Source organism: Pteropus vampyrus, unplaced genomic scaffold (assembly GCF_000151845.1).
Source record: "Pteropus vampyrus isolate Shadow unplaced genomic scaffold, Pvam_2.0 Scaffold23, whole genome shotgun sequence".
NCBI classification, from domain to species: domain Eukaryota; kingdom Metazoa; phylum Chordata; class Mammalia; order Chiroptera; family Pteropodidae; genus Pteropus; species Pteropus vampyrus.
Window position 1 is genome coordinate 2,103,001 of NW_011888804.1, and position 22,918 is coordinate 2,125,918.

Sequence of the window (22,918 nt, forward strand, 5' to 3'; positions counted from 1 at the left end):
TTTACTTTGCAGGTCCCTATCACTGTTCAGTCCATTGTCATTCAGTCTATCAATAAAACTCTAACACGACTGGAAGACACGGACACATTGAAGCAGGCTCTTGTCGAGGCTGGGGCTGTTAAAATCTGCACTAAGGTCGTTCTAGAGGTAGGTGCCCAATTTGGCCTTGAAAGCTCGATATTTGTGGCAGACTCAGGTTTCATCGTCCTGGGGGGTTAACTGGACTCCCTCTAAAGGGGGTTCTGGCCCACACTGTGGTACTGCTTTTCTTGACTTGGCCTCCTGCCTGCCTTTACGCTATCCCATCAGAGGATGCTTCTTTGTCTCTGCAGTAATCACGTGTGATTTTTTTTCACAAACCTAGTGACTTACAAGAATACATCAAAATTTGTTGTCGCTGTTGTTTTAACATATTTCCTCTGCAGAGATAGATTGATTTGATTCTGCCCAGACCAGATGGTTTGGGTCTTACCTAACTGGGTCCAGAGAGGCCCGGGTGAGCCTGGCTGTCAGCCGCGGTGATGCTGGGATAACAGACCCCACCGCGACCCGGCCGGACGGGCGAGAAGAGCCGCAGGAAGCGGAGAAATGGGGAAGGATTCCCTCCTATGCATATTTCACCGGGGTTATTAATATAGCTACAGAAACGTAATGAGAACAGGTATATTTGGAGTATTATTTCGTTTTTAGGTGAAGTACAGCCTGACATATACAGATGCCGGTGAAATAACAAAAGCTCATCTGTCTGTCCTTCTGGGGACAATTAGCAATGCAGTGGTTCCGCTTCAGCAGACGTTTGAAATTCATTTCATTCAGGTAAGGTTGGTCAGTTTTGTACCAGTACCTAATTGCCAAATAAAAAGAAATCCTAGCTTGTTAGTGGGCAAACATCTCAACTGAGAAGTATCCCCACATCTAACCCCCGTACTGCACATAGAGCTGGCGCATAGCATGTGGTGTTTGTTAGGGGCCGTGTGTCCTTTTCCATCTGGGACCCAGGTTCCCTTGCATGTGCGCTTGTTCCTGACAGCACGACGTGCTCCTACACTCAGAGATACATTTATAGTTCTGAGTAGGGGGGAACATTTTCTTTCATTGTTTGGTAATCCCAGATTTCATCATGAAAAGCATTTCACTGCCCCCCCCGCCCCCCGTCACCCACGCCACTTCCTCATTAAAATGAGAATTGTTTGGGGCATTTCTGTATTGTCTTTCAGCAAAGCACGAAGCCGGTTCCTCTCAGTGGAAACCCCGGTTACGTGGTGGGGCTGCCACTGGCTGCCGGATTTCGGCCTCCCACGGGGTATCCTTTTTGGTTCTGTGAAGAAGGTCGATTCTCCGTCCACATGCGGGAGCCGTACTTCTCTTTCTCCGTCGCGGAGGGTCCTGTGGGCGGGAGAGACTGGTCTCAGCCAGAGCTGCCCCTGCGTGGCTCTGGTGCGGGGGTTCTGGCTGCACAGCAGATGGGCCGGGTGGAGACCGGCGGTGAGGGGTGCAGCAGCATGGCCCAGGAAGAGGTCAGTGTGCTATGATGAAACTCTTAACACAGAAGAGCTGACAGACAGATGTATTGCATTTCGCACTTTAGGGACTCAGATTTAATGCCTTTGAAAACTTGGAATTAATTTCAAAGGGCCAGTTTCTGAGGATTTTTCTTCTGAGGATCTATTAATCAGGGAAAATAGAACCGTTTCTTACCCTCTCCTGGGAAATAGCTGTCAAAAGGCCCAGAGTAGGGATATTTGGGTCTTATCCATGTCTCAGTTCACACATGTGCCACCGTCTCCTGAGAATGAGACTGCTTTCTTACTGGGTGATCGTCCCTAACTTTCTGTATATGTCGGGGATCATTCAGACCATGAATCGATACGGACAACTTACTGTTCTTCGTAGCACAGCTGAGCAAGATTGCTTAGCAATAGAGGGCATCCGGACCCCAGTATTATTTGGTTACAATATGCAATCTGGCTGTAAATTACGGTAAGGAAGTTAAGTTGTTTCTATTAGAACTTGTTTATGTTGACCAGAAAATAAAACATTTCTACCCCATCCATTGCAATCAAACCTCTGCATCAGCCGACACCTATGAAAGCCACAATGTAGCTTATTAATGGATAGTAGCAATAATGACAATACCTTATAATGATGTCAATTTTTGTTCTCTAATTTTAATTCTCAGAACCATAAACTATTTGTCACGATTCAAAGGGAAGCTATTACAATCATTTTAAAAATCAAATATGGCAGAGTAAAAATCTCAAGGGTTTGTGTGTGTTGTTTTTGAGGTTGCATAGCACTTGAGCTCACAGCAGAAATATTTTCCCTGAGAGTCCTTCCCATATTTCTGAATTTTTGTGTGCTGTACACAGTATAACCCAGTGAGAAGAATCTTAAATGCAATCTGTTTTTAATTTACTTTCTTATTATCAAACATGTACATAATGTAAAATGTCAACTAACTCTGCGTTGCTTGTTATAAAAACAGCACTTCTTACCCTCACGTGCCCCAACCCAGAGGCAATCACTTAACTCTTGTAGCTGATTTTTAAATTTACCCTCAGATCTTTAAATTACCTGCATATGATGCAACTTCTTGGTATTTTGTCTTTATGAATGATTTCTTGGGTTTCCACTGTGGAAAATGAAGATTCGGCTCTTTTTCCTTTCACCCTGTACCCCACCACCCACTCACTTCCCACCCCTGCATCTCCCCAGGACAATTATATCATTATTTTGGTTAGACCAAATAAATATTCTGATCACTTTAGACCAGCAATTCTCAAAGGGGGTTCTGTAGAATATATTTGCACAAGACATCAGTAGGGGTAGGTCTATAGTCAGTATGTTTGGGAAACACCAAATTAAGTTAAAAACACAATTCCTTACTGCAGGACTTCTCAGAGCCTTTACTGTAGGACTTCTCAGAGCCTTTACTCTGCCAGTATGCTTCAGGAGGGACGTGGGTGTGCAATGTTCCACACACGTTGGGCCACGGAACCCTCCTTGTACAGAGCCTCCCGATGGAACACAGGTTGGGAAACATCGTTTTGGATTCATCTGCCTGGCCAACCAAGATTCTCAAAGTTAGAGACATTTTGGCTTCTTTCAAACAATCCACCTTTTGGAGAGTGAGAAAATAAAGAAGCTGGAGAGAGCACACGTGCTGTCGAGGCCTGTGATCACTGCGGGTGGGAACAGCAGCCTCATTCCACTGACCTCCTTTTCCTTCCCCAAAGGCTGACTAGAGCGACCACGTGTCTGCTTGTCGCGGAGAAGATGAAGAGCCTGCTGAGGGGCCAGGGCTTCCCAGATTTTGTGGCCCCTTTTGGAAATTCCCGGGCCCAGGATGTGCTAGACTGGGTGCCTGTCCACTTCGTCACCCAGGCATCCCACGTGAAGGTAAAGGGAGAAGGTGAAGGCCATGTGCTAGGGCCCCTCCTGCCTCCACACTCCTCTCTCGGTGGGGAGCTGGAGGGGAGCTTGGGCTTTGTCATCTGCTGGACCTGGGTCTTGAATACTGATTTTGCCCCTTGTTAACACTGTCGTCTTTAGCCATTGATTTTATGGGTTTGAGCCTGTTTCCTCATCTGTTTCCCATTACTGACCTGGGCTTGTTGAGCTAATGGGGTAACACTCACGGTGCCTAGTGGTCACTCCATAAATGGGAACCACCACCGATCACCGTCCTGACCATTCCCACTCTCACTGTTGGTGTTAACACGAGGCCTCTAGGCGGCACACGAGATGAGGGCGAGAACTGTCTCAGAGTGATTGAGACACCCTCCCACCCCCATAGCTGTCTCATCCATTGTTCCCTGGTCTATAAAAGTGGCCCACTCGTGAGAGCTTTCAGTTCCAGAGTTCCCAAGAGTTTAATGGAAGTTGACATCCTGCAAATAGTTTCCTGATCACATGTGATTCTTCTGCCCACCTTTTTCTTTTGTCTCAGCAGTCAAGAGTGTGGGCCAGCCCCCGTCACCGTCACCGGAGGTGTGCTCTCCATTTTATCCTTTAATTGCCCAGCTTTTTCTTGTCACAGTTTCTTCAGGCCTCTCATTATCTGCTTAGCATATTTATAGCATGGTGACAATGGGGGCGAGGACTAGCTCACTAGCTCTGATCCCGCCCTCCCCACCAAGCCCCCAGCAGAGACCTGTGATTTCTCAGTCCCTGCTGTTCAGCTGCTAAGTCTTGGCTCAGCTCCGCTGCCTCAGTGAACCAGGCAAATTACTTCTAGCTCCTCAGAGGTGGGTGAAGACATCCAGTTATTACTTCCCCTCAGAAGGGAAAACAGGTTGGGAGGGGCAGCAGTGCGGACGTTAGCTTTGCCAGGGTCCTTGCTGATCCAGGGAGCTCAGAGGGCCCGGAGCTGGTTTTGTACCAACCTTCCAGGAAACCGGGTCAGTGGAGGCCTGAGAGGACCTGCTAAGCTCGGTTATAACAGCTGCGTGTCGTATCTCCTAATAACAGGATAGTCTCAAGGATCTTTCAGCTTGCAAATTTCTTAAAAGGCAGTTTGAAGCTAAGCAATTCCACCAGTGCCTTTTGGGCAGGCATCAGAATTAGGAGGCCTGTTAGCTTTTTATGCCTTGAAAAGATGTATTTTTAAAAACTTGTTATCGTGGCACATTTTCAAACATACACAAAAGTAGAATACAATGGAATCCCCTCTGCCCCTCATGCAGCTTCGACAGCTGTCACATTTGCCAACTAGAGATCTAAAGGAGGGTAAAAGGAAGGTGGCAAGGCCCGCTCACCCACTTTTCTCTGGGGGCTGACCAGACAGCATCCCACCTGGACTGGGCAGCTCCTGGCACCTGTGCCCTCAGTTCACACGGAGAGTTGGTAACATCTTTGACAGCTTACAGGCTCTGCCTGCGAACCCCAGTGCAACATCTTGATTGACAAATGAACTCAGATAAACGAAAAGAAGGCACATTTCCTCTCAGTGCATTTTAACATGATATGCAGTCAGGTTTCATTTCTATTAATAATACCATCCTTTCTCCTCTCCACCCAATGCCAGTTTCTCTCCTAATGTATCTCTGAGTTAGATGTAAACATGTAGGTGAAGTTAGAGCAGGTAAGGCCCTGAAGTTTCCACAATTGAGTATTGGGATTACAACTCCCAGGGTAATGCTGGCCTCTTTAGAAATGGATAGAAAAATGTGTTTTAGGTGCTAAAATATTTTTGGAGCGTTGAATACTTTAAAATGTGCTTTCTCTAAGCAGTTTTCATCTGAACTTCTGTTCTCTCGTTCAGAACATTTTGTAATATATGAAACATTTTATAATTAAAACTCTGAACTGCAGGTTAAATTTGACTTGAGGTTGTGTAATATTCAAGTGGATTAACAGCACTTTGTTTTGCAGGATTCTTGCCAGCTCCCAGTGGCTTTAGTTATAGAAGTGAAGTGGACTAAATACGGATCTTTACTGAACCCACAGGCTAAAATAGTCAACGTAACTGCAAATCTAATTTCATCCTCATTTCCTGAGGTAGGCCTAACTTTAGTTTCAAGATATAGGTTAAGGGAGCATTTGAGATTTTATACCCCAGCATGTTCCGTCAGTTTGGCTCAAATAAACTCTTATTTAAAAAAAAAATAATAAAGGCAAAGGTTAAGATACAAGTCCAGATAAAACTCAAGTGTGATAGTGAAATTTATTACTTTGAAAAAGATTATAATTAAAATTTAAACAATTTGGATTCTTAAACAGTTTAGCAGTCATTATCTTAGAGAAAAAAAACTGCACGGACAGTGGTTTTATTCACAGTAGCATTCTTGTTTAGATTTGATCTTTAAAATTATTGTGAAAATTGCATTCTGATTGACATCGATGTGTTAGGACAACCTGGGTAGAAACTACTGACAGTGGTCGGGTGAGGAAGAGAATGAAAGGTGCCCCATCTCTGTTACGCTGGTAGCACACTGGACGGCAAGGCTCGCATCACTGACTTTTTGTTTCAGACCAACTCAGGAAATGAAAGGACGATTTTTATTTTCACTGCGGTTACTTTTGTGGATGTGTCTGCACCTGCAGAGGCAGGCTTCAGAGCTCGGCCAACCATCAATGCCAAGCTGCCCTTTAATTTCTTCTTCCCGTTTGTTTGACGTAAGTCGCTAGTTAAGGAAACGGCGCCACACCTCCAGAACAGAGTGGGGGCGGGGCCCGGGATCCCTTGGAAGCGGCCCATTTTATTCCGTTTCTGACCCTTGCGGTTGCGCCCAAACCAGCACGCCTCTCCTCTCCACTCATTTATCTCCTTCCAGAAGTTTTATCCTGCTTGGTCTGGCTCTAGAATGGGGCACCGTCTGGTCTTGGTCATTTCCAAAGCTCCCAGCACGTAGGTCATAGGTAGAAACCACACCGCATCTTTGGGAAGACGGTAGAGAGCAGACTGTGAAGTAGCATGGGTGCTGCGGGCTTGTCCAGTTTACTTGTCCCTTGCTTTAATGTGAGTTATTTTAAAGATAATCATTGTTTTCTGTTTTCTTTCCTTTTCAGGTCCCACTGAAATGAGTACAAAAATAGGAAAGTATTGTATAAAATTATGCAAGTAGAGTACAAGGCCTCAGGAGGGGATCTTCCCCCAAATGTCATGTTAATTACAGTGGAATCTTGGGTCCAATGACATTTCTGTACCAGGCACTCTTGCTAGCTCGCTCTCCAGCTGGTGGGCTGGTGTGGGCTGCCACAGAGCAGTTCCAAGCAGCTGAAGCTGGGAAGAATATAGTAGGAGGGCCCGCAGGAAGGAGAGAGTTTATTTTATACATTAATTGTACAGTAATTGAGAAAAATGGTGTCAGGTGGAGCCAGCTAGAAGCTGGATGATGCAGCTGGATGATGCAGAGGAGGGGGCTGGGTACTTGAGAACAGCCTCCCCGGGAGAACTCGCAATAAGAGAAGCTGTTTAGAACATCCTGGACATATATAAGGCCTTTCTAGAATGGGCAGGTAGCTAAGGTAGCTTTTTTTTTTTTTTGGTCTTTCACAGTGCTCATATGAAAGCATGCACTGGTTCTTCAAGAGCCATGTGAAGTATGAAAACTGTACATTTGATGAGATTAAAATTTATATACAACTAGTAATTGTCCGGCTTTGTTCATTTTCAAGCAAGAATTAAAGTGTTCAACATGAGAAAACATAGCTTATGATACATTTGTTAGACAGTGCAGGTGGGAACGGGATGGGAGGCTCTCGGTCACACCAGCGAAGAAATAGAGCTTCTGACAGACCATGTCCCCAGAATCCAGGCTGGGTGGGAGGCGGGCACAGGCATCAGGCCACATCCGTCCTGCAAACGGCCCCGGGAGTCTCTCATCAGGGGCACAAGCCCACGAGGAGGCAGGGTCTTCTCTTTGCAGCAGAGCGGGTACCCTCTAGTTCACCTCCCCAAGAAGTCCGTGCTGTCTCAGTAGCTTGTTAAGTCTCTCGATTTCTTGTTCCTGTTATTACAGAAGCAGACAAATAACTGGGTTTACTTTCTGAGCCTCACCAGGGATGTGACAATCATTCAGTGGGCCCCAGGCACAGGGACACGGCGCTGAAGGAAGGCTACACTTCTTGTGGATTCAGGCCACTGAAGGAGATTGCTACTGTCAGATGGGGTCCCAGGGACAATAGCAGTGACAAGGATGGGTGCGTGGCATAGTTCCGGGAAGGAGGCGCTGCCTAAGCCGACTCCGAAAGGACCAGGGAGACAGCCCAGGGGCAGAGCGCTGCAGGCTAAGAGCAGCTCACAAGCAGAGGCCTGGCGGTGAGAAGCACCATGCTGAAGGCGGGAGACTGCAAACAGCCAGCATTTTCCCAGAAGAGTTTTCTTACCTTCTCAGAGCAGCTGAATTCAAGATGTTGGATCTTGGCGGCCAATTGTATATTAATCTGTTTTAATCTTAACAGTTGCCGTTCTGATCGTGTCTTAACTGAGATAATTATCCCTGAAAAATAATTGAGGGTCTCAATGATTCTGGTTTCCAGTATAACCACTTAAAAAAAAAGTCTATTATAAATGTATACAGTTTGGAAGATGGTGACAGACAAGTAAAAAACGGTTATCAATAAAGGTATCAGAACTAAGAGGGTCAAATTTTTCATTTCTGAGCTACTCAGTACCTAGTTGTGCAATATTTCTCTTTAGTTCCCATGGGCTGGAAAATCCGTAGAAATAATCACTGACCAGTTGAGCATCAAGCTCCTTAACACAGCTCATTCATGATGGCACCGCTGCTTAGCAGTGTACACAAAACCCACAAAAGTACAAGGCTGGAAATACTCGAGTTTGGCGCTGGGATTGCCACTTTCCTACAGTGGTGGCCATGTTAGTTGTCAGGCGATAACCTAAATCTTGGCTAACAGCGGGGTCATCTGATGGCTCCCAAATGTCCACACCACAGTGGGGATACTGTCTCAAAAGACTGCCACAACGGGGGGATGCTATGCCCCTTTCCAAGGAAGAGTGACAGTATCTGGGCCCGTTAACCCACACATGTGCCTGTGAGGCCCGGGAGCAACAGGCCCTGGTCCCGGCGTTCTTGGTTGTCACACTGGGTCCAGTTTAACCCGGTGTTACTTTTTCAGACCTTTCAGGCCATGCCGCTAAATATGACAGTAATGCGATAATGAGCGTTAGCCAGTCCTATGCTCCGCTACCATTTAGACAAAGTAAATGAACAAGTTCCAGATGGTTTTGGTTTTATCTGCAAAAGCGAATCTCACCAAGGTGTGACAAGAGTAATGGCAGTAACTGTGGCTCATGAGTCCTTTATAATCAGTTGTGGTTTATCTACCTCAATTGTGCATAAACTCTGTACAGAGTATTTTTCTATTCGATTAATGAAATTATCAATTAGCATAAGCATCTTCGATAGTATCTGAAAAGCTTTTATTTCCTTTGACAGAACCCAAGTGGATGTTCTTCACTTCATGGGCTTTCTTTTAATCACTAGATCTGAACTCACCCCTAAAACCCACAGTGCCCACAGGCAAAGCTGTTCAGATAGCCTCACACGTGAGCAGACATGGCATGGCCCTCCACCTGTGCGGTCTCGCCCCAGCCAGTAGGCTGTGACAGAACCCGCTGTGCCACCAAAGAAAGGAACTCTGTCAGGGCACGGCCTGCTGCAAACGGGCCGCGCTGCTGCTCGTTCACTCCCAACAGACCCACGGCGTATCGTGCTGGGCCCTGGTCCAGCGGTCCCCAAACCTGGCTGGACACTGAAATCACCTGGCAGTACCTCAAAGACAGACACCCTGCCTGGGCTCCACCCCAGGCCTCTGCATCAGTCTCCATTATTTTTTAAAAAGTGTTCATTGAAGGTGATTCTGACATAGCAGGTCCATGGGCAGGCGTTTGAGCAACTCTGACTACACTGACAGCTGAACAGTTAACTAGCTGGTGATCACTGTCACCTAAAGTCACAGTCGTCCTGGCTTCCCTGAGACAGAGGCTCCCCACACCAACAGGGTGTGCTCCCCAACAGGGTGTGCGCCAGGAATAGGATTTCTACCTGAAATGTGGTAAAGCAGGATTGTCCCAAGTGTGTTCTCCAGGGCCACAGTCTATAGCACGCGACTAGGTGTTATTTCCCCAGAAAGTGTCAAATCGGTCAGTTTGGAAAACTATGGCAGTTCTCAGAGTCTTCATCATGCAAACGCGTGCTGTGACTTTCTCAAAGGGGTCAGGACCTAACGCACAGCATTTCAGCTTCCCTACACCCCTTCTGGTGTGCCCCTCCCGAAGTGAGATAGGGTTTGATAGGAAACACCAAAGTGAAAACAAAAGTTGCTCCGGGAGCCAAGCTGGAGGGACCAATCAGGGGTGAGTCTAACCCTTTCCACAAACATCTAGTGATCGTAGAAACAGGACCGAAAGGAGAAGGGTAGTTCCTCTCAGAGCACATGGCTCGGTGTCAATTCGTAGCCACAGAGGTGGCGCTGGGACACCAAATCAGACCACTTCACTTTCTTGAGACTGCGGGGAGGAGGAGACAGGAATCGTAATGGAAAGCACCACAGCAGCCTCTGTACCCACTCTCGGCTCCGCCCACTCTCGGCTCCGCCCACTCTCGGCTCCGCCCACTCCCGGCTCCGCCCACCCTCCGTCTCTGCTCGGGAATCCGCGAGCGCAGGGGACCTACCATTGATGATCCGGGCCACTCTCCACAGCCGGAGCAGAATCAGCAGGCCGAGAGCCTCAAACTCGTGCTCACGGAACAGGAGGACAATGTCAAGGATGAAAGAAACTACCACGACGATGGCATCCAGGATTTCAAACTTGTGGTGTAAGAACTCCAAACGGAAGGCATATATTTTAAAGGAAACTTCCATCATAAAGAAGGTCAAGATGGCAATGCTTATGTAGTGGAATAGCTGAAGGAGACAAGGAGGCACAGTGAGAGCAGATCCAGGCTGGTCACAGGTTGGGGCAGGTCACACAGACCAGCTGGCTTCAAGTGCCCCTGCTTGGTCCCCAGAGAGAGATTTCATACACTGACCAATCCGAACTCCTGCCAGCACCACGCGCTGTTCTCTGGCTGGCAGTATAGCTGGGAACGCCACAGACAGGGCTCTGCTCTTCCATGGGCAACTGTGTGGTGGCAGCATTGAAAACATCCACCACACCTATTGGCACAGCGATGCCATTGCTAGGAATTTATCCTACGGCTAAGTTCACACGTAGACAAAGGCCTGTTGTGAGGCTATTTACTGCAGCATCGTTTGCAGAACGATAGAACTATCTGTTAGAGGGCACTTGGCAAATGCATCACAGAACCTCCATATGCAGCACTATGCAATTGTAGAAAAGACCCAGGCTGATCCATGTGTATTGATTAGAAATGATCACCAAGGTAGACCGTAAGTGAAGAGTTCCCAGGTCTTGATTTATAAATGCTGGTCTTCACTAACAAAGTGAGCTGGGATGTCATCTCGGGCCTGCAAGCAAGGAAATGCTCAAAGACTAGGGAGTCATGCCAGACACAGCAGTCCATTCCAAGAGGCTCACGGTGACAAAATTTGGGACAATTTGAACATCGAAAAGAATGACTATGATCGTAATACTCTGAATACACACACAAAGACAAACAGACACACACACACACACACACGCAAAATCCCTGAGTCCATAGCAAGTGATATGTGCACACACAGGAAAAAAAAAAGGAAAGCTCTACTTTACAAAAGAATATCAACTACTAGATGTAGAAGGAAAGAGAGAAATCATTGGTTTGCATCCCTCTGTGTACTCACTGCCCAGCCTGTGGATGCTAACTGGGGAAGAAGATTCTTGCAGGGTGCTGAAGTGTCCCTGGGCAGATTATTTGTAACTGCAAAGGGAAAAGTGTCCCTGGACAGCAGAGCAGCCCAGCATTCACGACCTTAATCAAGTGATCTTACAGGGTATCAATAACAGTCGACCCCTGGCCCCATGCGCCACAATATAAAGACAACAGCTCACCAGCGAAGAACTAACTGTACAAGACTCTGGACTAACCTCTAGTTACAGGAAAATACAGAGAATAAAGGGACAACTTAAAGGACTTCTGAGGAAACAGTCTGACAAATCCAGAATGCGGGACACTGTATAAGACGATTGGCTGGACAGTCAATGTCATGAGAAAAAAAAAAAAAAAGGTGAGAAAATATAACTAAATATAACATCGAATGTCTGGATCCTCGTTTGGGAAAAAAGCACTATAACAGACATTCTTGGAATGAATGAGGAAATTTGAATACAAACTGGTTATTAGACATTAAGGAGTAATTGATAATTTTTAAGATGTGATAATGCTATTACGGTTCTGTGGGAGAAAGACCTTGTTCAAAGTATTTAGGGGTGAAGTGTTGTGATGTCTAACTTACTTTCAAATGGTCGGACAAAAATACATGGGTGTGTTCGTGGATATGTCTAGATAAAGCAAATATAGCGAAATGTATAATTGCCTTTTTTTCTTAATAAAAAGTTGAAGAAAAAGAAAGGCACAAGACAGTGCATATAGCAGGTATGTTACTGATTCTGTTAAAAAACAGAGAAAAGAAGTTCATCAATGGGAGGAAAGGGACCTCGAGTAGTAAGAAGGATGTTTAATATTTTTTTCCATCCCTTCTATCACTTGAAAAGACATTTTTGCATTATCGGTTGAATTTTGTTTTTAGAAAAAGTGTGTAGGGAGACACTTTTCAGGCCCTGGCCTTCTCCCATGTTCCTGATGACAGAGGCCACATACGGTGCGTTTTTGGTGAGTCCACCGCCCCTTGGGGAAATGTCTGGGGTGGACTCAGGCGGGAACTGTGAATTCGTGGGCACATCCCCCAAGTGGCTCCATCCTAGGGACCACACAGGAACATCTTCAGGAGGAGACAGAGCGTGTCTGCCTCTCGGGGATGGGAAAGTAGCACTGTCCTCTAGAATCCCACGCTCCAGCCCAGTGGTCTGGGTTAACTCAAGAGTCAAGCCATCGGGGGAACTGAGAACGTCTCCTGCTTGTAGTAAATGCTTATCCATAATTTGGAAAGGAAGGCATTTTCTCTGCTCTTTGGCTAAAAGTATCCAGTCAGTCAAACTACTAATAAGGCCTGGCGACTCCAAGGTGAGTGCTGTCTGCGCCACTCTGCCCTCTGTCAGTGTGGCTAACGGAAGTGAACCGAATTATAGGGCTGCTGACACCTTACCCTGGGTGCATAGTTGTTCTTGTCAGGCTGGATGATCCTCAGGTCCAGAATCAGCTCGGCCAGCACCAGGAGGGCATCCAGAATGACCAGGCAAATGATGATAACCTGCGGGCCGAGGGAGGAACAGGAAACCATGAGACATAAGTGGGGACCCTCCTTCCACCTGGAACAGCTGGTTTGGAAACATCTGGGCGAAACCACTGGGGGAAAATGCCAAGGCTGGGAAGCTGCTGCCCACAGCCCGAGCGTCCTGCAGGGGGCCTGCTGGGGGCCAGCTCCTCTCACAGAAGCCCCTCCTTCTGCCGCCTTCCCGGCCTGTCCGCCCCCAGGCAGTGCCCGTCCTAGAGCTGCTCTGTACAGCTCACTGACCCTCGGTCACCGCTTATCTTTCTCTTACTTGCTCACGGCTTCCCAGCCTCTCTCAAACCAAATTGCTAATTCCTAGATGGCAAAAAATATATAAGTAATCAAAAAGTTTTGACACGTTTACGTTTTTCCAGTTCTGAGAACTGTTCTCGCCAGGGTAAGCCCAGAACAGATGCTCAATAAATAATTAAGAACACCCAGCCTCAGAGATCTGAGTGGTGGAAGGACCTCCAGGGACTGCCTTCCTCAGCCGGCCCGGTTAAAGCGATATCCGCTATGCACATAAAACAGCTTCCATCCAGAGCTGTGGGACAGCAGCCCCAACACGGGGTGGAGTGAGGAGGGGGCCGGGAGAGGCCAGGGGGACTGGGAAGGGCTATGGGAAAGGCAATCAATCTCATGACCTGCCGGCCGAGGAGGGCAGTGGCGACCAGGCCGGAGTGAGCAGGTGACCTCAGTGATGGTGGTGATCATGGCAACGTCTTGAGGTGGTGACGACTTTGGCGAGGGCGCTAATGGGAAGGATGGAGGTGACGGTGTTCAGGGAGACCCTGGGGACGACGCGGTGGTGGCGGAAATGGCGGCAATGGGAGGAACCCCAGAGGACACTGCGAATCCCTCTCTTCCTTTAGAAATCTTGGACCATCCCTTGCTTCCCTGGGGCCTGCCTCTGACACGCTCAGGTAGACAAATTTGGGCTCTGAAAGTTAATCTGCCGTTATCTTGGCAGTGTCTGCAGTTTCAGGATGAAATTCAACAAGTTCGGGCCTATATAAGAAAGAACTATTAAGTTACAAAATAGTCACAGGGACATAGAGTACACAGCACAGGGGACATAGTCAATAGTATTGTCATGGCCTGTGCAGAGCCAGAGGGGTGATGTAGAGAGCGATCGCGGGTCATTTCATAAACCATATAAATGCCTAACCAACGTACTGTAAACCTGACGCTAATATAAATGAAAACGTTTTAAAAATAAAATTTAAAAAAGACTAACAAATCTTTTGACCATTTCAAACTGTAGCTAATTATTTCAGTAATTAAAGTATTTGATGACATGGTTTATTGTGAAAATTGCATGGCAAATTGCTTGGTAATGAAGTTTTTGCACATATCCAAATTCAGTAGCTTAATAAAGAGGCAAGCCTCTGGTGGGTGGGTGGGTCCTTCCTTCCTTCCTTCCTTCCTCCTTCCCTCCCTCCCTTCCATCTTTCCTTCCATCTTTCCTTCCATCTTTCCTTCCATCTTTCCTTCCTTCCTTCCTTCCTTCCTGCCTGCCTGCCTTCCTTCCTTCCTTCCTTCCTTCCTTCCTTCCTTCCTTCCTTCCTTCCTTCCTTCCTTCCTTCCTTCTTTGGTTTTATTTTAGAGCTAAAGGAATCTGATCTAAAACCAAGACACAGAGATATTAAAAACCAACAGAATATTCAGCCATTAAAAGAAATGAAGTCCTGATGCATACTATAACACGGACGAACCAAGAAAACATTATTCTAAGTGAAAGAGGCTGGTCACCAAAGACCATATATATTGTACAATTTCATTTATATGAAATGTCCATAACAGGTAAATCTATAGAGACAGAAAGTAGATCAGTGGTTGTCAGGGCCTAGGGGGGTTACTATTTAATGGGTACCAAACCTCCTTTTGGGGTGATGAAAACATTCTGGAATTAGATAGTGGTGACAGTGGCAAACATTGTGAATAAGCTAAATAAATGCCACTGAACGAATTAAAGTGGTTAACTTCATGTTATATGTATCTCATCTCTAAAGAGACAGATAGACCCAAGGTCACAAAACTACAATGCCTGGGTCCCCACCCCGGCCTCTCTAAACTAACCCCCAAGGCCCTGAATTTACCAGTTCACAAGCAGTTAGCTCTATTTCTGAGGGGAGTCACGCAAATTCTGTGACTTCAGGGAGGCTGGTTAATTTCAAGTCCTCGCCTGGCAGCGACGGCCGTGCCTGCAGCAGAACGCAGTGGTGCAGAGTGTGGGCGGCTACGGGCGGCCAGTCCTGGGCCACCTCCCCCAAGAGCCTGGACCTCAGGGACATCTCTCGATACCGCCGAGCCTCAGCGTTAACTCTAAGCTTCAGTGTCCTCCTGGGGAAAATGAGGTTGGTCATACTTTCCACCCCAGAGCGATGATGGGAGCATCGCATGAGATGACGTGTGGAAGGCGCTGAGCACAGGGCCCAGCCACCGTGAGCCGGTAACAAAAGTGAAGCTCTTCACAGCTATCGTCCCCTGTCCATCCGTGGTTTCCACAGAGGCCCGACACACCCCGTCTACCCTCCCTTGGCTGTGCCACCCCATGTGAGAAGCAACAGCAGTTAACCATATATCATGTCACTTTGGCCACCTCAAACGATGGGAACAGGTGGAGAATACATCCAGGAGAGGGACTGCAGAATCTTCTCGTGTGCTGATTCCACTGGCACAGATCGAACCCCTGAACTGGCATCCCTCGCTCCGATGTGGCCTCCTGGCTTCTACTCTGAGACCCTCAACAAATCTGGTCACGTTAGCCCCTCTCATCCACATTTAGAACCCCCGATGGCTGTCCACTGCCCATGGGCAACGCCCTCCTAGTGCCTCCTCTCTTCTCACTATACACAGGCCACGTGGACCCTTCTCAATTCCTCCAACACTGCAGACTCTTGCCCTCGCAGGCTCTTTGCAAACATGGCCTCCTGCCCCAAAGCCCTGCCCCTCCCCCATCCACAGAGCTCACTCCTGCCCAACCCTCAGGTGTTAGATGAAATGTCACTCCCTCCGCCACACATCTTCTGCCTCCCAATCCTAGATCAGGTCTCCCCTCAACCCCAAAATCTCTGAGCCCCTCCTGTTCCCCTGAAGGGAGCTTCTCTCCACTTATCACCAGCATCTGTCTGGGTGATTTCTGGAACGCCTGCCTCTCCACTGAGCATGGCTTCTCCGTGAGTGAGGGCAGGTGTGTGTTCGTCATGCTCGCCGCTGTACCCCTGGCACACAGTAGGTGCTAAAAAACGACTGTTGAGTGAATGAATAAACATCTCTACTTATTTTGCAACAGTCAGTCTTCTTTTTCCCCAGTATGAGTATCTCTGGGGGGCCCCAGCTCAGGGGGAACTTTGTAGTGGCAGGGGTGGGGGAGCATCCAGGGCTCCCCTTGCAGCTGGGAGGAGGCTGGCTCCTTCTTTCTGCTCCTGAAATTGAGGGTTTGGGATTTCAACCCCAACAACTTAATACCACGTTTCCTTTGCTGTCACAGCCACAGAGAGAAGTGAACTGGAAGGCGGGCCGGGTTGTTTGGCCTGCATTTTTTTCTCTAAGCCACATAAAAGAGAAAAAGACCAAAATAATTTTTTTTTTTTCTATGTTACCCTGGAACAAAGTCAGTGATGGGAGTGACAGGGACTGCTTCTCCCTGCTTCAGAAGGGACATTGGGTCTTGGTAGGAATTGGGTTATTTTGGTTTCAGAGGACACCTGCAGCTGGGTCCCCAAAATGGCTTCATTTGAGAGCCGGGATGACAAGGGGCTACGTGCTTCCCTAATGTCCCTGGGCCTCCTGCATTCTCCTGGGATGCAGACACGCTTGTGGACACCTGCTTGCCCACCTCAGCACTGGGGGTGGGCTTCAGAAAGCTGGCCAGACTCAACCTGCCTTTGCCCTTCAAAATCAGAAGACGTCAGGGCAGGTCTTGAATGCCATAGAAAGTTCTGGTCTCTTTGTTATTTGAAGTTCTCCCCACAACCACACCTGGAGGTCACAGGCACATTAAGCCAGGCAGATGTTTGTGGCATCAGTCCACAAAAGAGACTGAGGCCCCCACGGCAATGAATCTGTGAGGCACGGGACCCTGTTGGCCTTGTTCAACTCAGGGCAGGCATGTCATGTTTGCTGAGTGAATGCAGGAGTGTTTCTTCTGCCTTCAATGTTTACAGTTTAGTTTGTGAGTGCATGTGTGGTGAAATTTGCACAACATAAAATTTATGATTTCAAAGAGCGTAAAGTTCAGTGACATTAAACATATCTCAAGGTTGTGTAACTAACTTTCACCACTATGTGGTTCCAGAACATTTTTCTCATCCCAAATGGGGGCCCTGTCTCCATCAGCAGTCACTGCCCCTTCTTCCTTCCCTCCAGCTTATGATAACCACCAATCTGCTTTCTGTCTCTAGGGTTTACCTATTTTGGACGTTACATACAAACAGAATCACGCAATATATGATCTTTGGTGACTGGCTTCTGTCACTCAGCATCGTGCTTTCAAGGTTCATCCACATTGTGGTGTGTGTCAGGGCTCCATTCCCGTTTAGGGCTGAGTATGGATAGACCCCATTTTGCTTATCCTTTATCAGCTGATGGACCTTTGACTTTTCGATGATGATTTATTTAATCTCTGACGACATGGGACCCGCCCCGTGTACCCGCTGCTGTATGGGTACCTGGCACATGGTCGTACTCTGGGGACACCTGCACAGTGAATGAGGCAGTGGCAGAGAGCCGCCCCACCCTGGCCTCGTGACTTTCAGCTGAGGGCTCTGCCCGCCCCCACCATGGGCACCCGGGGCCGCTGCCCACCTACCTGAAACCTGTGGGAGCTGAAGAGCTTCCTCAGTGTGCTCCTGAAGTCGAGGGGCCGCTTCGGCGTGGAGACAGGGGCCGCAGTTGGGTTGGCAGCTCTGCCCTCCTCGCCCGAGGCCGGTGTTGCTGGTGGCTGCTCCTCCTCCTCCTCCTCCTCTTCCTCGTTCTCCCATTTCTCGTAGTTGACGTTCCAGGCATGGTAGTCATCCCCAACGACGGTGAAGTGCTTCAAGAACTTGCTCATCCTCTCAGCGGGAGCCACCTTGGCCCTGCGGGTGACTGCCTGAAGGAAGGGCACAGTGAGCACTCAGGCAGGGTGGCCCTTGGAGCCCATCCAGACCATGCAGACCCCCCCGTCTCTCTGGCAGGGAGCAGGGCCGCAGCTGGAGAGGGCCGCAGGGGTGAAGCAGCCCCAGCGCTCAGAGCACCGTGCGAGCACAGAGACTGTGAGGTCACGGTGGTTTCTGGTGCTTTTATTTTTGGAATCTAGGTTCTTAGTGCCGGTGAGGCAACAGGAAACGCCAGACCCCATCAGGCCTATCGCTGTAGTCTGGTTGGTAGTAACCGACGGAATTGGTACTGCAGCTCAGTCACAAAATACCCACCACAGGCCCACGTGTAAAGCCCAGAAGAGCGGACCTATGGTTCATAAGCATCGCCATCTGAAAAACCGGAGGTGAGAGTCGGTGGGGAGGGGTAAGCCAAAAGTAAAAGTACCCACAGTTTCACAGAAAAGCGAAGGCCTGCCCCCCTTCACATCACAGCTCAGTCCTTGAAAGGTGAGCAGCAAACAGATTTTTCCTAAGTTCAGCCAGCACTGTTTTAGATACCCCATGGTCAATTGTTTAAAGACTGATGACTTCAAAGCAAAAAAACCAAATAATTCTCCCCACTTTCCCCAGGTAATAATTGTTTTATGGAGTTCAATAATGAAATCTTTCAGGTATGGGTACAAGAAAAGGCAATATGATCAATGGAATAGGAAAGGAGAGCCCAAAGCAGACCCCGGTTCCTCTGGGAACCTGGATGTCATGTTGGTGGCAGTCCAGACCAGTGGGAAAAGGCTGGAGAGGTTAGGACATCTATCTTTCTCAATTAAAAAAATAAATAAATAAAGTAAATAAAAGACTCCTCCCTCACACCACACACAGAATAAATTTCAGATGCATTAACATTAACATATATCAATGTATTCTTATAAAACTCTCCAAGTCTTAGAACAAAATACAGGCAAGTGTCTTTATGGTCTCAAGACAGGGAAAGATTGCTTAAATAAGACACAAAACACTAAAGATATAGACTCAACTCATCAAAACTAAAAGCTTTTATATCATACACACATACACACATACACACACAAACACACACACACACACCCCCTACAAAGACACACTGCAGATTGGGAATAAGTATCTGCAATGTACCTAATAGACAAAGATTTAGTATCCAGAATATATAAAGAAATCTTATCCCCAAAAGATAACTCCATGGGAAACTAGGTAATGGATATTAATAGGCAGGTCCCTTAAGAGGAAACCCAAATGGCCAAGACACTCGACTTCACTAGTCCTCAGGAAAATGCAAATGGAGGTAACAACCACACACCTTTCACTCTTTAGATTGGTCAAGAATTTGAAAGTCTGCAATGGCAAATATTGGTGATGGTGTGAAGCAATGGGGTCTCTTGAACACTGAAGATGCAAACACACACTGGCACCACTATTTTTTTGGAATGCAATATGGTATTGTTTTGTTAAGATGAAGTTGTCCATATCTTTCTTAGTGATTAGTGATTCTGTCCCCGGATAGGCACCAAAGAAAAATTCGCCCACGTGTGCTTGAATCAGTGACATGTTCAAGAATGTTCACTGTAAATGTTCACCTAAGTAGTGGGAGATGAATCTCCTCTATTCATGTGATGGAATACTATACAGCAGGTAAAAAGAAGGAACTGTGTCTCTTTGCATCACAGAGGACAACACTGGTACTCGCTCTGTAGCACTGAACACAGTAAATCGCTCCTTTCTTCAAACATTTCTCTCATCGGCTTCTGGGAATCCACACTCTCCTGATTTTCCTCCTGCCTCAATGGTTCCTTCTTGCCAGTCTGGCTTGCTGGATGTCTTAAGACGAAGACCTTGAATTTAAGTATTGGCATTCTCAGGGCTCGGGCCAACGACTCCCTCTTTTCTCCGTACTAAGTTCTTAGGGGGTCTCATTCAGCAGCGTGATATGTAAATACTATTCCAAATCCCAGTCTCTCCCCTAAACTCCAGATATGGTACCCAATTGTTTACAGCAGCAGTCCCCAACCTTTGTGGCACCAGGGACCGGTGCTCCTATGAGAATCTAACGCCTGATGATCTGAGGTGGACCTGAGGCGGTGATGCTAGTGCTGGGGAGCGGCTGCAAACACAGATGAAGCTTCGCTGGCTCGCCCACCCTTCACCTTCGGCTGTGTGGCCTGGTTCCTAACAGGCCATGGACCAGTACCGGTCTGCGGCTCAGGGGTTGGGGACCTCTGATTTATAGGACATCACCCTTAGTTATCTAATAGCTACCTTACACCTAAGCATGTCCAAAGCAGGATTATTCATTCATCACTCAAACCTTCTCCTTCTCAGTTTATGGCATTTCATTTGTCTGTTTCCTTAGGCCAGTGACTCTGGCATCATTCTTGATCCTCCTTTCTCTCACTCTCAAACACCTGCCTAACAGTAAATTTTGTTGGCTCTACCTTTAAATTACATTCCCAGTAAGACCAGTACTCCCGTCTACATTGCTATTATCTGGTTCAAACCATTCCTCCCCTGCCCTCTCTTGCCTGGATTACTGCAGCAGCCTCCCCGCCTCCTCCCTGTATCCACGCTCCATACGGCAAGCAGAAAGAACTTATTAAACATAAATGCGATAACGTCATGTCCTTCCTTGAAACCCTCAAATGTTTCAGCACCCCTAGCTCCTCTTCCTGATCCCAAGTAAATCCGGTGCCTGTTGGAATTCTCTTCCTCCTGGCTTACTCGCACCTTCTCTCAGGTCAGGCCTCTGCTCAAATATCACCTCTTCTGAGACCTTGTCCGGTCACCCTCCCCCAGTCACACTGCATTCCCCTTACCTGGCTTCATTTTTCTTTATTGCACTTATTGCTGCTGACATTATATATGTACTTGTTTATATGTTTATTATCTGCCTCCCCAGCTAGACTCTAAGCTCCATGAGAGTAGGACTTTTTCCATCTTGTGCAACTGTCCACCCAGTGCCTTGCACACAAAACACTCAAATATTTAAGTGACTAAATGAATACAGCAATGTGGACAAATCTTTAAAATTATTTTGAGTATAAAAGGAAGATATGGAAGAGCATTAACAATGTAATACCACTTAACCCATTTCCCATTCGCCCCAAGAACACTCGCCGGTAGTGCTTGGGGCTGCAGCATTTACCCCGAGATAATTCATGGATTACAGTCCAAACCTCACCCCCCCAAAGTTTGCCACAAAATATCTCACTTTCATTATTATTTTCACATTGCTCTAGTGTATCGATAGTCTTTGGAAACAAAGTAAAAATTTAAAAATACATGCAAAATATTACTATGTACTGCTCTTGGATTGTGTAAAAATGGGAGTGTAAACATACAAAAGACTGGGATTTCTGCTACTGACCATGACAGAGTAACTGGTATAAATAGCTATAAAACTGGATAAAATCTGTGAAAGTTACTGTGATCCCGAGAGAAAAGAAACATATGGGATGAGCACCACAACTGCCTTGGCTTTCTGCCTAGAGGTACTTTCTGGACTGTGGAGGCACAGATTATAGAGTTCAGGGCTACTGAGCCTCCCTCAGGAATGTGCATGGCAGAGGAAAGGAAGCTGTGCAAAGAAGGAGCTCCAGATTTGGACTTTGGCTGAGTCTTAAACTTCACATGTGCAGAGCAAGACTTCACGAGGCAGGACAAATTACAAGTTTTAGGGGGAAAAAAAGACTCTTGGAGAACTGTGAGCTGAATAACTAGCATAGACTACACAGGGCCGAGTGGGGAGATCTGCGAATTCCAAACAGCCCAGTGAGAGATCTCACTGAACACCGAGCATTCAGCAGGAATTCTAGAAAAGCCATGCTTATCAGTAAAACTAATCTAGCCCTACAGTTAGGGCTAGGTTAAGCCCATCCCAGCTAAGCCTGGAAAAGATCAAGCTGATCCCCAAGTAAATCAAGTGTCTGTTGGAACAAAACTCAATATTCCATTAGGGAAGACAGCAAAATACAATCAATGACATAACATTCATAATGTCCAGCATATAATAAAAAATTACTAGACAAAAAAATAGGCAGAAAATGCGGTCATAACCAGTTAAAAAAATTAGCTTCTTAGCTCGAAATGGACAGAGATAATGGAATTGGCCAACAAAGACTTGAAAATGACTTGAAAATAGTTATATAAACATGTTCAAGGGTTTCAAGGAAAACACGAACTTAATAAAGAATAGAGAATCTCAATAGAGAAATGGAAACTATAAAAGAGATACGAATACAACCTAAATGTCCATCAACAGGTGATTAGATAAAGAAGTAATGGTTCATATATACAATGGAATATTACTCAGCCATTAAAAAAATGAAATCCTACCATTTGCAATGACATGGATGGACCTAGAGGTTATTATGCTGAGTGAAATAAGTCAGATAGAGAAAGATAAATACCATATAATTTCACTTATATACGGAATCTAAGGAACAAAAAGAACAAACTAATCAAAAACAGACTCACAACTATAGAGAATAATCCAGTGACGGCCAGAGGGGAAAGAGTATCGGGAGGCTGGGAGAAAGGGGTTAAGGGTTAAAGAAGTACAAATTAGTAGTCGATAGATGGTCACGGAGATGGGAGCATGGCACAGGGAATGCAGTCGGCATTAAAGTAATGGCTATGTGGAGAGCCAGAGGAGAGAAACAGCAATTAGGGGGATCGTTTTATAAACTATATAAACGTCTAACCAATGTACTATATACTTGAAACTAATAATAAAATAAAATTTAAAAACAAAAAAAAAAATAAGAGATATGAATGGATACTTTAAAACTTAAAAATACATACATAAAATGAAAAAGCTGATTAGATGCTATAAGAAAGAAAAATCGTTGAACTTAAAGACACAGTAATAGAAAATATCTAGTGGAAGGATGGATAGAATAAGGCTAGGGGAAAAAAAAACAATGGAGCCTTCGAGACAATATTAAGTGGTCTAACATACAGGTACCTGGAGCACCAAAGGAGATGAGAGAGATTAGGCCATATAT

The 22,918-nt window shown here is 46.6% G+C and overlaps 2 protein-coding genes across 3 annotated transcripts in view; one reads left to right on the top strand and one right to left on the bottom strand.

Annotated features, from left to right (window-relative positions):
* TCTN1 (tectonic family member 1) overlaps positions 1 to 7,090 on the top strand; it is a 26,618-nt gene extending 19,528 nt beyond the window's left edge. Inside the window, exons 9-14 of the mRNA XM_011355786.2 lie at positions 1,218 to 1,303; positions 1,840 to 1,980; positions 3,237 to 3,399; positions 5,374 to 5,499; positions 5,973 to 6,117; positions 6,511 to 7,090. Coding sequence (XP_011354088.1) covers positions 1,218 to 1,303; positions 1,840 to 1,980; positions 3,237 to 3,399; positions 5,374 to 5,499; positions 5,973 to 6,116 — 660 coding nt within the window. The 3' untranslated portion in view covers position 6,117; positions 6,511 to 7,090. The remainder of the gene's footprint in view (positions 1 to 1,217; positions 1,304 to 1,839; positions 1,981 to 3,236; positions 3,400 to 5,373; positions 5,500 to 5,972; positions 6,118 to 6,510) is intronic.
* A 153-nt stretch (positions 7,091 to 7,243) lies between these two features.
* Positions 7,244 to 22,918, bottom strand: part of HVCN1 (hydrogen voltage gated channel 1) — a 32,549-nt gene continuing 16,874 nt past the window's right edge. For both annotated transcript variants that reach the window (XM_023528215.1, XM_011355787.2), the window contains exons 4-8: positions 17,615 to 17,896; positions 12,676 to 12,780; positions 10,143 to 10,374; positions 7,831 to 7,943; positions 7,244 to 7,451 (exon numbers count right to left, since the gene is read on the bottom strand). In XM_023528215.1, coding sequence (XP_023383983.1) covers positions 7,386 to 7,451; positions 7,831 to 7,943; positions 10,143 to 10,374; positions 12,676 to 12,780; positions 17,615 to 17,896 — 798 coding nt within the window. In that variant the 3' untranslated portion in view covers positions 7,244 to 7,385. The remainder of the gene's footprint in view (positions 7,452 to 7,830; positions 7,944 to 10,142; positions 10,375 to 12,675; positions 12,781 to 17,614; positions 17,897 to 22,918) is intronic.